The following is a 13,650-nucleotide window of genomic DNA, read 5'->3' as shown; positions in this document are numbered from 1 at the left end:
TACACAGTAAATACCTTGGGTAGTCTCAAAGTCTTCACCAGTAGTCTTGTCATGTCTTTTGGTCTGACATATCTCTGCAGAGCTTTGCATTTTTCTCATGGCTGATTGCCGTCTGTCTGAGCAGCAGGTCAGGAGTCATTAGCTTGTCATATCTCCATCTGAGGCCTCGTGCTCCGTACAGCAGTGCTCGCATTCCTCTGCTGGCACTGGCTGACAGGACGCTGCTGTATCTGCTCCTCCATCCAGCTGCCAGTAAATCACAGACTGTACCGTAATCTTCATATGGACAGAAAGTGGTCGCAGGGAATCTTCTTAATTCTGCAAACTCAATTTTCATTTTTTTGCAGATGGTACTTCATCCTCTGTGAAAGACCAAGACAAAGATTTACACGTATTACCTGTAGTCACATTTATTTTTCAGCTTTTAGGTGATTTAAACACCAGTTAACCTGTGCAAATTTAATTTTTTAATGGAAAACAGATGTTGAAATAGTTTTCCAGAATAATGTTCACTGACCATGTCAACTTGTATTTTGAAATTTAGGCCTTCTGCGCCATTATGTTAAACTTTGTGGCCTGTACGGTCTCATACACACAAAATGCAGCCAGTTTATTGATTAATAAAATTAAATCAACATTATATGAGTCAATGTATACGTATGCTTATTTCACATCTGTGTTTATATTTTTGCAACACTCACTCACTTAAAAAAATCCCCTTCTTATTCATAGAAGCCTCATTCAGAATTTATGACCTCAGCATTTCTAAAATTCTGCAGAACAATGCTGCAAAACAATTGCTTCAAAATTAACAATACAGTTGAAATAACACTTCTGTGGAATAATGTAAATAAAAGTCAATAGTTCAAGCTCTTCATCATAGTATTTGTGATATGACTGCTCATTCAGATAAATATATTACTATGCAAAACACCTGCATGTCTTTTATTTTGAAATGTTGAATGTCTATGTTTGGTGTAATTTCATGTAGTCACTGACTTCCTGCAACATTTGGACAAGTTATATTTAGAATAATTTATTACTGATGATAATGATTTACTGAACTTAAATTGACCTTGTTTAGATACATTTTCATATTAAACAGTTCAGACCAATACCTTTGTTCCTCTAACAGATGTGAACAATAATTGAATTCAAGCAGTGCTTAATGCCGTGAGTGGAGTCTGTGTTGGTGTAGGCCGAGTTAGAATCTGGTAGAGATCATGGTCAAGTAGTTGCTCGTTTGATTTTGTGTGCTGACGCTGGTTACAAAGAATCAATATCGAATCAAGGAGGGTTGAGTTTCCAGATAAGCACTCTTGGCCACTCCGGCTATTCATCATAAGTCTGTAGAAACCTGATAGGTCAGAAGAAATTATATTCCAGCAGGAGTGGGGTCTCCTTATCTCTCCATAGCAGGGGAATAGGAGACATACCAATCAATACCAAGCTGTTGTGTAGTAGCCTACTTGCAATTATCAACAGCTGATTCTGTCCTCCCCCAGCTGCATCTTTTAATACCACATAATTACAAGTTTTGGAACAATGCCTGAAAAGGGATTACAGCTTTGGTGAAGTATGCTTCATTCTTCCCTCAGCTTTGAAATAGCTACAGTCTGTGGAAGGGGAGAATCAAGCAACAACATCAAAGGTTTTATTATACACTCCATGCTCTGATATTTGGCTTTCTTAACAATTTTGATGCAGCTGTGGGCACAAATTATAGTTTTGAGTGAAAAATATGACCTGTGTTTGGTGATTGTAATGTCAACCACCAAAACATGGACAAAAACTACAAAAATGGACGCCTAATTTTCTTTTTTAAAATTTCAGATCCCTATCCTACTTTAACTTTGCTCCTTTACATATAAAGTGAGTTCAGGTGGGTTTGTCCTCTACACATCTCTGAGCATCACTTAAAGGAAGAAGGCTTTTCCAGTATAGAGACATTTTTCTGTCTCTTATGGCGCCAAATTGTGGGAGGTCGTTAACAAATGAAGCAGGAGCTCCAACACCTCCTGTGGTATCCTGGCAGTAGCCTATCGCAGCCGGCTGAAGGGCATCTAATGATGAACCGGAGGCGGAGGCAACAAGGAGAGCGCCGGTTCCTCGGACAAACCAGGGAGTCTCACTTCCGAGATCGGACCTATCTGCGACCTGAGCGAGCTTTTTACGCACAAAGTTTGACTTTACGCACGTATTTAATCCGCCGAAATCTGATCCGTGAGGGGTTTCACCTTTTACGTAAGAATTACCTCTTCTAAACCGTCGGTTCTGGACTTAACGCAGTTTTGCTCAACACATAACCTCTCCTCCAGTGGAAGGATAACTGCTCCCGCTAGTGTTGCTCTGCTGTCTTAAGTGTGTGTGTGAGAGAGACAGAGACGAGAGATTCTACCGGGACATCCATCTATCCTCAGCCTGAGCAGACAGGTCAAACTGGAGCGTCTCTTTGGACACAAACTCATCCTGAGCACAGAAAGTCGATTTTAAGCTTAAACGGACTTTACCGAAATGCAGCGTTTGGCCACGAAGTTAAACCAAAGAGTGCTCCAAAACGCATGAGACACTCACGGGAGTTTAGGTCGGACTGAACCATGTTGGAAGTGCTCAGAGTTGTGCGTAAAAGCAGACGCACACCGGACAGGAAGTGAACTAATTATTATTAGACCCCATCCCTCATTTCCATATCTAGCGTGAGTTGGCTGGACCGCAGCCAATCACCCAGCGAAGGGCAGCAAGAGTCGTAAAAGCATTATCCTTCCTCCATCATAATTACACTGACATGCGCAATCTGCACACGGGCATCAACACCAGCCACCGTTCGCCTATTTCACCGACCCCGCTCCCTCTGACGGGTCCCATTCGCTGCTTGTAGATGGTCCGGCGAAAGGCAGCAGCGAGTCGCAGAGAGAGATCAACATGTCCCGCCGCAAGCAAGCCAAACCGCAGCACCTCAAGTCAGACGAAGAGGCAACACAGACCGGACTCCTCTGCAATAATGGTAGGTGTCCGGGAGGCTTTATACGACTTTTACTGGGTTTAACTTTGCTGTTAATGGATCACTGGTTAAAACAAGAGGAGCTCTCATTGAAGAAAAACTTCGTTTAAAGGGTTTTATCTGAAAGAGCATGTTTAAGTAGGAGTATGACAAAAATTGACGATGATGGTGGTTTTCTGAAAATGTCTAAAAATGGGGGACAAACTGTTCTGCAAATTAAGCAGACGGCAAACCGACTCAGGTTGCTGCACTTTCCTGTTTCCTAATTATTTTATTTTTATATTTTAACACTTTAGTTATCAAAGACGTCCACAAGTCAGAATCCTGCCGAATGAAACTTTTCGATCTAATAACACTTTAAAAAGTCTAAAGGAGTTCAACATGGGGATTTATTGGTACATATTTTATTACTTCGTTATCAAATTTCAGATTTATTAACTCTATATAAACAGCAAACAGTACTGACAAATCAGTGGCACCTTATGAATTAACCAAATCAAAACTATGATCAAATTTCAGTTTCGTCCATGTTCAACAGCTTTAGAGGGCGATGGGTAGAAACGGGGCCTGCTGTGAAGTACTGGGCCGACAAACTCCACCAAAATACGGAATAAACTCGTGGAAACATCCACCTGGTGATATATTTTAGGATTTGGATTTGGTTCTTCAGATTATATTTGAGGTTATTCTGCCTTTTGGTTCGAGGCCTTCCTGACAACTGTCTACTCTTAATTTCAAGGAGAAACACTGATCACAAGCCAGGAGTAAATAATGTGAAATGAAAATGTGGCCTCAGCGAAATTAGGAGGTTAATGTAATTATTTTTATGATTATGCTGTGTATTTACAGGTATCAGGACGTATGTATTTCAGTGTATTCAGTACAAATCATTTCATAAATATTAAAAAAAGGTATTGTAGATAGTGAAGATTTACTTTCCCAGTGTCCAGTCTTTCTTACGCTTCACACTTTGCCAGGAGTATATAGAAAAAATATTAATAATTATCAGCATTGCCCTTCGTATTTGCAACAAGATCTCACTTATTCAATCACATTACCAGGCTTTGTTATGATACACCAGAAGCCTTACATACATTCCAATATTTTAATATTTAATTAAACAGTTTCATTTTCTCCTCATGTATGTGCAGCACAGCCTGCATGTTATTTGAACCTTTTAATCAGCTCTAACAGCTGAGCACTAACTCATATCAGCACTAATATTTTAAACATAAATTAACCTTTGAACTGATGGATCAGATGAAAATGTTTATCCAAAAACAGACTGAATTTTAGATTTGAATTTGGCCTGCGCTCAATAAATTTGATGCAAACCCTTAAAAAAATGGGTTTACATCCTACCAGATGCCATTTGATAGTTTATAAATCTAAATTAATTTAAAGTATTCAAGTGTAATATGATTCAGTTCACATCTGTTCGTTTATTTATATTAATGTTGACTTTATTAATATTTTATGGCTCTATCCTCAGTTTTTTCTCTGTTGCAAAAGGCCTGTAAAAGATCAAGCCATTTTAACGCACTGATTAAAAACTTCACCAACACAGCTGTTGTTCCATGTTTTTAAAACATGTTATGTTACTATATTATTATCTGTGGCCGTGAAAAGGTGTTGAGTGTAGAAGAGGCTCTCCCCACTCAGGCCCTCCCACAGCTCTGCAGCCAGGCGGGTGGCTCTGCTGCTCTGTGATGGGCTTTGATTGAGCCTGCTGACTTAACCTTTGTGAGCCTCACCCTGCGAGGGGCAAGTGCTCCGTGTCTGGATCATAATACAATTAGTACATCTGAACCAGTGACCTCTGCAGCCCAAAGGTCACACAGAGAGGCAAAGAGGCACTAACGCTGGGCTGAGAGTCTGTTTGCTTTTCAGCTGCAGCGTCATGGTTTTTTTTTTTCTTTCTTTCTCCTCTCATCGCCAAACCACACAGCAAGAAACAGACATAAATCTGTTTTCTGCTCCTGACATAATGGATTGAGTGAGGGTGACATTTTTAAACAAATTTCTATCTGTATTATTATATTTGGACATATATTCAGAGCTTTAAATCAAATCTGATCCTTCCTTTGTTTTCATTGGAAATAAATCTTACAAAACATAATCCCGAGCTAAAACAGTGAAAGTGTTTTCGCTCCTGTGTTTGCTGAATCGCCTTGGTGATCTTCAGACCACCCACTTGGTGAGCCAAGGACTCCGATTATTTACTTGTGATGAGTTTGACTTTCAGAAAGGTTTTACCCACTCAACTCTCATTACAGTTTCTGAAACATGTTAAAATCAGTTTTTATTGTGTCAGACGTTAGATACTTTAGATCTGAAGCTTGTGATGTATTAGTTAACTTATTCCATCAATAATACAGACACAGCTCTGTGTGTTTGCCTGAGGATTTGTGGAGTGTATTCGTATAATTGTAAATATAACAGACGTCTCACTCTTTGTTTAGCTTGAGCACATCATTGGCACTAATTCTTTTAGGAGGTGAAACATGGTGATAATTGGGGTGTATTGACTACACTTGGAAACACAACCACACACACATACACAGAAACTACGTGCACATACACACATGCGGGTTTAAATTGCTTCGTATACACATTTATTGTGTTTAAAAACAAGGTGCAGCATGTATGTAGACCAGACACGCACACACACATGTGCACACACACACACACACCCTTTGGTGTCCTGTTTTATGATTCATGGTTATGTGGCAAAAGGTAAACAGTTTTTCATAAAATAAGTAAATTATTGTCAACAAAATGTTTGTAAATAAATCAAATTTCGTACACATACCGAAACCTCTTCATTTCCATCTTTCTAATTTTGGTCCTTTTTGAATTGTTATTCTTAAATTGGTGTGTGGAAGCCTGAGTGTGTGTAACAATAATTTACTATTGATTTCCCCAGATCTTTCCATCTGGTATTGCTGTCTGTTTCCTAATGGGGCAAAACCTGAACAGATGCAACACTGATTCTAAAGTCTAAAATCTTTTCACAAAGAACGTCAGACACCAGCTACTGAAAGAGGACAAAGGGAAACTGGGTGTCTATTCTGGAATTTTTGGAGATACAGCTAAATATAATAATTGATTTAATAAGTAATAGTGAAGTGACATTACAAAGCCACACAGGTTCAATATAAGAACAACAAATCTATGCATCTCATCCTATTCACATCAGGTTATTCTGAGTCTTTTAGTGGTTTCCTCTACTTTTATTTTCCTGTAAATTTAGAGCCCGGCTACATGTGAAACTGACAAACTTTGCACCCATGCCATAGTGTAGTAGACTCACCACCATGCTGTCTATTGAAGATGTGATATTATAGATCAGGGTCTATCATTAAGATAAATACATAATCGATTGCTTGTAGTTGTTTAAAATGTCAGAGTCTGAACACAATCACTAATTCAGTAATAATAAACTGTTTCAAGCTGATTGAAGTATGGCTGTGATTTACTGCATAAAATGAAAAATCACGCGAAAGTGTTCAAGAATCAAATGAGTGATTTTCAGATTAATCCACAGTATTTGAGCTGCCCGGGTGAAGTAAACTTCTAGTTGAGGACAAAATGTTGTACTTTCTGACGAGCCTGTGTTAAACCCACAATTGTTTTTGGCTAAAGATGAGACACATTGCTGAAATGTATGAATGCACAGAAAATCAATATGCTGTATGGAATTTCATTATCTGTCTGAATGCACAATTGAGAGGTCGGATAACTTCATCGAACTTCATTGATTTTTCTGAAAGATTGTTAACATCTGAAGGCAAGGGGTGAGAGTTGAAAACCTCCATCAACACTTTAAAGCGACACTTTTATTAGGCCTGTTTGTAAATTTTATGTTTTAAGTGGGATCACAAAATAGGAATTTAAACAACTGCGCTCGCAGTCTTAACATCTGTAAACATTTTAATAATTGGGAAAACTTTTGTTTTTCTATAATCTAACTTCAGATATAAATAGAGACAAATAAAGACGTAGTTATTACTTAACTGGGATTCCCCTTCAGTTTCTTCTTAACTAGCTTCATAGTTAGGAAAAACACATTTTCCACATCCTGTGACAGTGTTACGTAAATGTATTTACTCTAGTTGTATTTGGTGAAATACAGGAATCTGATATTTTCTTTTACTTCAAATAGTCTGTTTCTAGATGTGTTTTTCTTAATTTTATACAAACCATATTGTAATTCAGCTTGACATGTTTGTTATCTTGGGACACTTTGGGATGGAATTTGAAGTTCAGTGGGTTTGAACAATGCTTGTCCACACAACATTTGTTATTTGGAAAGATGGACTCAGCAGTGGGTATGTGGGTTCTAATTACAGCATGATAAAGGAAAATTGGTCCCTCTGGTGAAATATCAGGACAACAAATGATCAATTTTGTTTCTTAATCTTGTTTTATTTCCTTTTCAGGCATCATGGAAGGCATGGAGAGAGAGGAGACCAACGGGGTCTGCCACAGCAGTGAGGAAACACACATCTGTGACAAATGCTGTGCTGAGTTCTTCACTTGGACTGAACTGAGCGAACATCAGAAGGTCTGCACTGAGGATCCCTTGGTGCTGATAGTTAAGGACAATGAAGGGATGCCTGTCCCTGAGGAATCTCCTGTGGGACCCTCTCCGGTTCCTAGCATTGTGTCCAGTGACTCATCCGCAGCGGAGTCCACAGACGCCGCCTTTGAGCTGGGAGAGGCGCTGGTGAATGACAATGACAGTCTGGATAATTTAGAGGAAGGCAGGGAGCAGGATGAAGCCATGGAGCTCGAGCATTGCCCACAGGACAAATACACTACAACCTCTAGTCCTCAGCCTCCAGACTCAGCTGAGTCCACTTCCCCCAAGGTGTCAGCAGCTGGCAGCTACAGCATGCCGAGTACAAATGTGACGCTGGAGATCCTCCACAGCACCAGAGTGGCTGTAGCCCAGTTCTCCCAGGGGATCAGCGGCAGTGGTACAGGAGGGAAGGCAGCTTCAGCAGCCATCCCAGTGATCCTGGAGCACCTGCTGGCTCTGCAGCAGCAACAGGTCCACCAGCTGCAGCTCATTGAGCAGATCTGTAGCCAGGTAGCCATCATGAACAGACAACCAACACAAGCTGCGTTAAACCCAGTGTCTAGATCCCTGTCCCTGGCACCTAACCCTTTCCCCTCTCAAGGCGTCATCCCTCCTCCCATCCTGCCACTGTCAGGAACAATGCCCTCCACCGTTAATGGACAGGCTGCTGTTTCTCTGTCATCTGTGCTTGAAAAGTCACAAAACACCCCTTCACAAACTGCATGTGGGAAGTTTAGAGACATTACATGTACCTCAGCTTCCTCGGAAAATTCAACTCCATCTCTCTCCAGCAGCAGCCTCTCCACGTTACTGCCTGCTTACACAGGCTCACACACCAGCAGCATTAGCTGTACTCAGACACTGAGCTCCTCCAGCCCGCTGTCCCTGGGGCAGAGCAGCCTCCTCAGTTCATCCTCCAGCCTTCCATTTCTACCTCAGAGCCCACCCAGCAGCGTAATTTTCCCCAATCCCCTGGCTAGCATCGCCGCCACAGCTAATGCACTTGACCCTCTTGCAGCCCTGATGAAGCACAGGAAAGGGAAACTGCCTAACGTCTCCTTGTTTGAAACGAAGCCCAGCCCAGAGGAACCCTTCTTCAAGCATAAATGCAGGTTCTGTGCCAAAGTGTTTGGCAGCGACAGCGCTTTGCAGATCCACCTGCGCTCCCATACAGGAGAGCGGCCCTTCAAATGCAACATCTGCGGCAATCGCTTTTCCACAAAAGGGAACTTAAAGGTGCACTTCCAGAGGCATAAAGAGAAGTATCCTCATGTTCAGATGAACCCCTACCCGGTGCCAGAATATCTAGACAATGTGCCAACAAGTTCTGGGATTCCCTATGGAATGTCTGTCCCTCCTGAAAAACCTGTCTCCTCATGGCTGGATAGCAAACCTGTTGTAGCAACTCTGCCAGCCACCATGGGTCTTCCGCTTTCCTCCACTATTACCAGTATCGGAGGCTCAAATGACCCTGTAAGTGTAACACCATCCGTTAAGTCTCCCTACCAGCCAGCTCCTGGTGAATGTGTATCTTTGTCACCTAACCACAGTGGCAGTGAGGCTCATTTCTCTCCTGTTTCAGAGTCTCCACAGTCGAACCGTGAGACAGAAGCATCCAATGTACTGAAAACAGAGGGAGCACACCTGGCCCAGAGCTGCACCCTGAGACTGAGAGCCAATCCAGTCACAGAAGCAACCAACACTAGAATCCCCTCTGTGGCCACCACACCCGAACGTGTCACCTCAGCATCCCCGGTCCCCAACTCTCCACCGCTCTCACTCAACTCAGATGAGACTAAATTCCTATCAGGTGGCCTCCTGGATTCTATGCAAACATCTGAAACCTCAAAGCTTCAGCAGCTGGTGGAGAATATTGACAAAAAGATTACAGACCCCAACCAGTGCGTCCTCTGTCATCGAGTCCTCAGCTGTCAGAGTGCGCTCAAGATGCACTACCGCATTCACACCGGGGAGAGGCCCTTTAAATGCAAAGTGTGCGGCAGGGCTTTCACCACCAAAGGTAACCTGAAGACACACATTGGTGTTCACAGAGAAAATCCTCCAGTTCAGGTGCAACACTCGTGTCCTATTTGCCAGAAGAAGTTCACCAACGCTGTTGTCCTTCAGCAGCATATCCGTATGCACATGGTTGGACAGATTCCAGACTCAACCCTTGCGGACGGGCTGCAGGAGATGGACAGCGATATGTCTATCAACGAGAGGAACTTTGACAGTCTCAGTAGCAATGGCAATGACTTTATTGATGACATTTCAATGGAGGATGATAACGAGGAAGAGGAGGAGGACGTAGAACATATGAAAGAAGACATGAGTGCCTCTAAACCCTTGAACTCTGATTGTAATTCTCCTCTTAAGTCCTTTGCCGTTGTTTCGAGTTTAGCAGCTCTGGAGAACCAAATGAGGATGATCGACTCAACTGTAAGCCTAAACCACTCCTTCGGCATAAAACCCCTAACAAATGGTTTTAATGACAGCAGCCAATTCAATATTAAATGTGCTTTATCAGAGAAAAGGGTGGAGAATTCCAGTGTAAACAGCCCAAATGTGTCAGAATCCCCCAGTTCACCTCACGCATCTGCGTCTCCTATTCAAAGCAACTCAGAAGGCATGACGATCAAATCACCTGCAGTGAACAATAACAGGCCAGAATCCCAGGAGCCTTTGGCAGCCTCAGTGAAGAGAGAGCAATCTGAGTCTCCTACCTCTGCATCAGCAGCTGCAGCGGCTCAGGAGCGGAGAGGAATACAACCCAGCAAACTATGTGTGAAAGAAGAGACTCCTTACAGTATGTCGTTCCAACTCAGCAGAGACAGAGGTACATTTTCTTTTCAAATATATTTATTTTTTTGTGGAGGTTTCGTTTATCTTTAGAAAATGTGATTAATGTTGCGTTTAAGGGAATAAACCTTCACACGTGTTCACTTTGATTTCATCTGCAGGTCAAAGTATTCCCAGCCTTGCTACCAGCACATCGTCAGGCAACATAAAAACCGAGGTGAACGGTCACAGTCAACCAAACAACCCAAATGAAGGTCAGCACCCAGCGTTTAGCATCCACATCCCTGCGGCTTATCCATCAGTGGGCAGCCCAGGAATGACCTCCCTGCTCGGCCCTGCGCCTCCTCGACGAACAACGAAGCAGCACAACTGCAACGTCTGTGGGAAGAACTTCTCATCTGCCAGCGCTCTACAGATCCACGAGCGCACACACACTGGGGAGAAACCATTTGTCTGCACCATCTGCGGCAGAGCTTTCACCACTAAAGGCAATCTGAAGGTAGATAGTGGACTTTTTTTCCTCTTGTGTTGTCTAGATTCAAGCTCACATATGCTTTGTTGAGATATTTAGTGGTAAATAACAGCCATATGAAATATTAGATATTGACTAGTCATATGATGATGGAGGGTCTTCCAAAACAACAACTAAATAAAAAAAGTGAACAATTTATAAATCTTAAAATTAAAACTTGTGCTGTGACTACAGGTGTAGTGGGTCAAACTTTGCATTGTGCTGTGTAGTTCAGTATTTTAATACAATGCACCAGACATGGTAACAGCATAACAGCCTCTCTGAACTTGTAGAGAAGCAACATACTCACAGGATTTATCTTGCATAAATGCCAGGGAAAAGTCAAGAATGAAAAAAGAAAGTAAAGCCAGTTTGTAAAATAAAACATTTGTCAAACTTCCTATTAAAACACAGAGACTTGCAGTGTCCCATGGCAGAGGCAGAGGGAGACCCTGAAGACTTTCTTTTCTTTCTTTTTTTTTTTTTTTGCATCAATGCATTGGCAAAAAAGTCTGTTATTGACAACTTAATTTTCAAAATAAATCTATCCAAGGCTACAATTAACAATTCTTTTCCTTATTTATTGGTTTGCCAATATTTTTTGGATTAATCTATTGATCATCTTGTTTTTTTGTGTGTGTTTAAATTGTGATAACTGTCCATGAAAATTTAGTAGTACAGGGGGCAATTTTAAAATTGCTTGTTTAGTCCAACCAACAGGTCTGAAACAGAAAGTACCACATAAGACAACATATTTTTAATATAATATTTGAATATGAATTTTGACTTTATAAATGATTGACTCTTCAGAATCATTGCTGATTCATTTATAGTTGACAAACCAATTGATTAATCAACAGATAATTTCAGCCCTAAATCATTTATAAAACACACACTATTGTTTTAATGTAGGGCACTTGATACTCACTCAATTTACACTTAATATGTTTCCCTTTTAGAATAAGAGCTTCCACCAAATTTAATATCTTACGTATCATTTTCAGGTTCATATGGGGACTCATATGTGGAACAATGCACCAGCCAGGAGAGGCAGGCGGCTGTCAGTGGAGAACCCCATGGCCCTGCTGGGCGGAGAGGCCGCGAAGTTTGGGGAGATGTTTCAGAAGGACCTGGCAGCTCGAGCGATGAATGTAGATCCTGGATTTTGGAATCGCTACGCAACAGCTATCACCAACAGCCTGGCCATGAAGAACAATGAGATCTCAGTGATTCAGAACAGAGGCATCTCTCAGCTTCACCCTCTGACTGCCGGCATGGACAGAGTGAGCACTGCAGGAAGTCCAATAACCAGTCTAACCAAGTCGGGCATGGATCTGGGAAATAACAGACATTTTTCTATGCTGATTGATGACAGCAAAGAAATTGGAATCAATTGAATAAAGCTGAATGGTGATGAAATACTTATGCAAACTATTGTGGACGTTAAAGTATTTGTAAAACATCTTGTTTGTTCTTATGTATTATATATAGACTTAAAAAGAACTTTTTATCAATTGACAGAGAGTAGTAGGGTATTCACATTTTGCTATTTTACTTTGCAGTCATTTGTGAATGTTTTTTTCTATACATTAAAAATAAGTTGTTTAACTTGTACCTGAGAATTCCTACGGTGCTTAGACGTATGGTTGCTCTGAAGAAGGGAACATATGTTCAAATCAATAATGCAAAGAGTCTGCTATCTCCTCCGGACAGCTGCCCAATGCTGCTAGCTGGTGCAAAGCACAAAATATGTTCATAAATACCCACAATTACAGTCTGCAATGGTCTGTTGTCAATGTCACAGTGAGAAATTGTCATTCTTAAACAACAATTGGACCGAATAAAAAATCGAACAAATTGTCTGTATGCTGAGTTCGCTACCTCACTTTGTTTAAACAAGAGATTACTTGTCTCGGTGTCATTTCACACATTACTTCATACATATTACACCAGAGTTAAATGTTCAACATGGATGGAACTATTTCATGTCATATTACTTCATCTGCAGAAACAAACTTTGCAAACTTTTGCATTTTGTGAACAAGGATTTTTTTTCTCTCAAACAAATGACTTCTATATAATAAAACAGGAGGGATCAAGCATGTACTAATGTGCACAAAATGCATTCGTTAAAATGTTGTTTCTGTGTCTTTTATGCTCTTGTTGGGGGCTAAATCTGAACCCGTCTCAAGCTGCAGAATTTTCCAAAACAATGCATTCTAGATGTTAATAATAATAATAATAAGAGTTAAGTTTTGGTGCAATCAGCTTTGTGTGTATGTTTGTATGAGCACAAAGCTGTCTTTTTCTTTTTTTTAAAAAATCATCTCTTTCAAAACGTTATGACTTTATGACCTGCTGCCAATCTCCACCGAGAGGATGAATAGTTTTCAAAGAGCCAAATGAATTCCTTTATCAGGAGTACATCAGAAAGTGGACATTTTTCAGATTAATCAAGACTTCCTTGGAAATGGGTGTTGCAAATTATTTTGGGAGACACGCACATTAAAAAGTCATTAAGGCTACATATCTGGAATATTATCAGGTATTTAAATGAAAAATAAAGCAAGTAAAGACAAAGTCAGCTTTAGACTTGATAAGGAAAGTCTCAACTCAAAGGTTCACTTACTATCGCGGGCTTTATCAGCAAATAACTGCTCTAAATTGGTTTTCAACTATGTGAGGACAGTTGATGGTTTCTCGATGGCACCGTTTACAGCGTTTACGAGTTATATTCTTCATAAACGCTGTAAA

The 13,650-nt window shown here is 40.9% G+C and overlaps 1 protein-coding gene across 1 annotated transcript; it reads left to right on the top strand.

Moving 5' to 3' along the window:
• The first annotated feature begins 2,586 nt into the window (after positions 1-2,586).
• On the top strand, positions 2,587-12,742 carry sall3b (spalt-like transcription factor 3b). The gene is made up of 4 exons (XM_041052535.1): positions 2,587-3,004; positions 7,444-10,422; positions 10,547-10,884; positions 11,901-12,742. The coding sequence occupies exons 1-4, from the start codon at positions 2,923-2,925 to the stop codon at positions 12,291-12,293; spliced, it is 3,792 nt and encodes a 1,263-aa protein (XP_040908469.1). The 5' UTR covers positions 2,587-2,922; the 3' UTR covers positions 12,294-12,742.
• Positions 12,743-13,650: the final 908 nt, after the last annotated feature.

The sequence above is a fragment of the Toxotes jaculatrix genome, chromosome 13 (genome assembly GCF_017976425.1).
Source record: "Toxotes jaculatrix isolate fToxJac2 chromosome 13, fToxJac2.pri, whole genome shotgun sequence".
Taxonomy (NCBI): domain Eukaryota; kingdom Metazoa; phylum Chordata; class Actinopteri; family Toxotidae; genus Toxotes; species Toxotes jaculatrix.
Note: the sequence above shows the minus strand (reverse complement) of the source record. Positions and strands in the feature narration are given on the sequence as shown.

Coding starts and splice junctions, on each gene's coding strand:
- sall3b (XM_041052535.1), top strand. CDS start 2,923: ATGTCCCGCCGCAAGCAAGCCAAACCGCAGCACCTCAAGTCAGACGAA. Junction 3,005..7,443: donor CGGACTCCTCTGCAATAATG/GTAGGTGTCCGG, acceptor TTTCCTTTTCAG/GCATCATGGAAGGCATGGAG. Junction 10,423..10,546: donor CCAACTCAGCAGAGACAGAG/GTACATTTTCTT, acceptor TTTCATCTGCAG/GTCAAAGTATTCCCAGCCTT.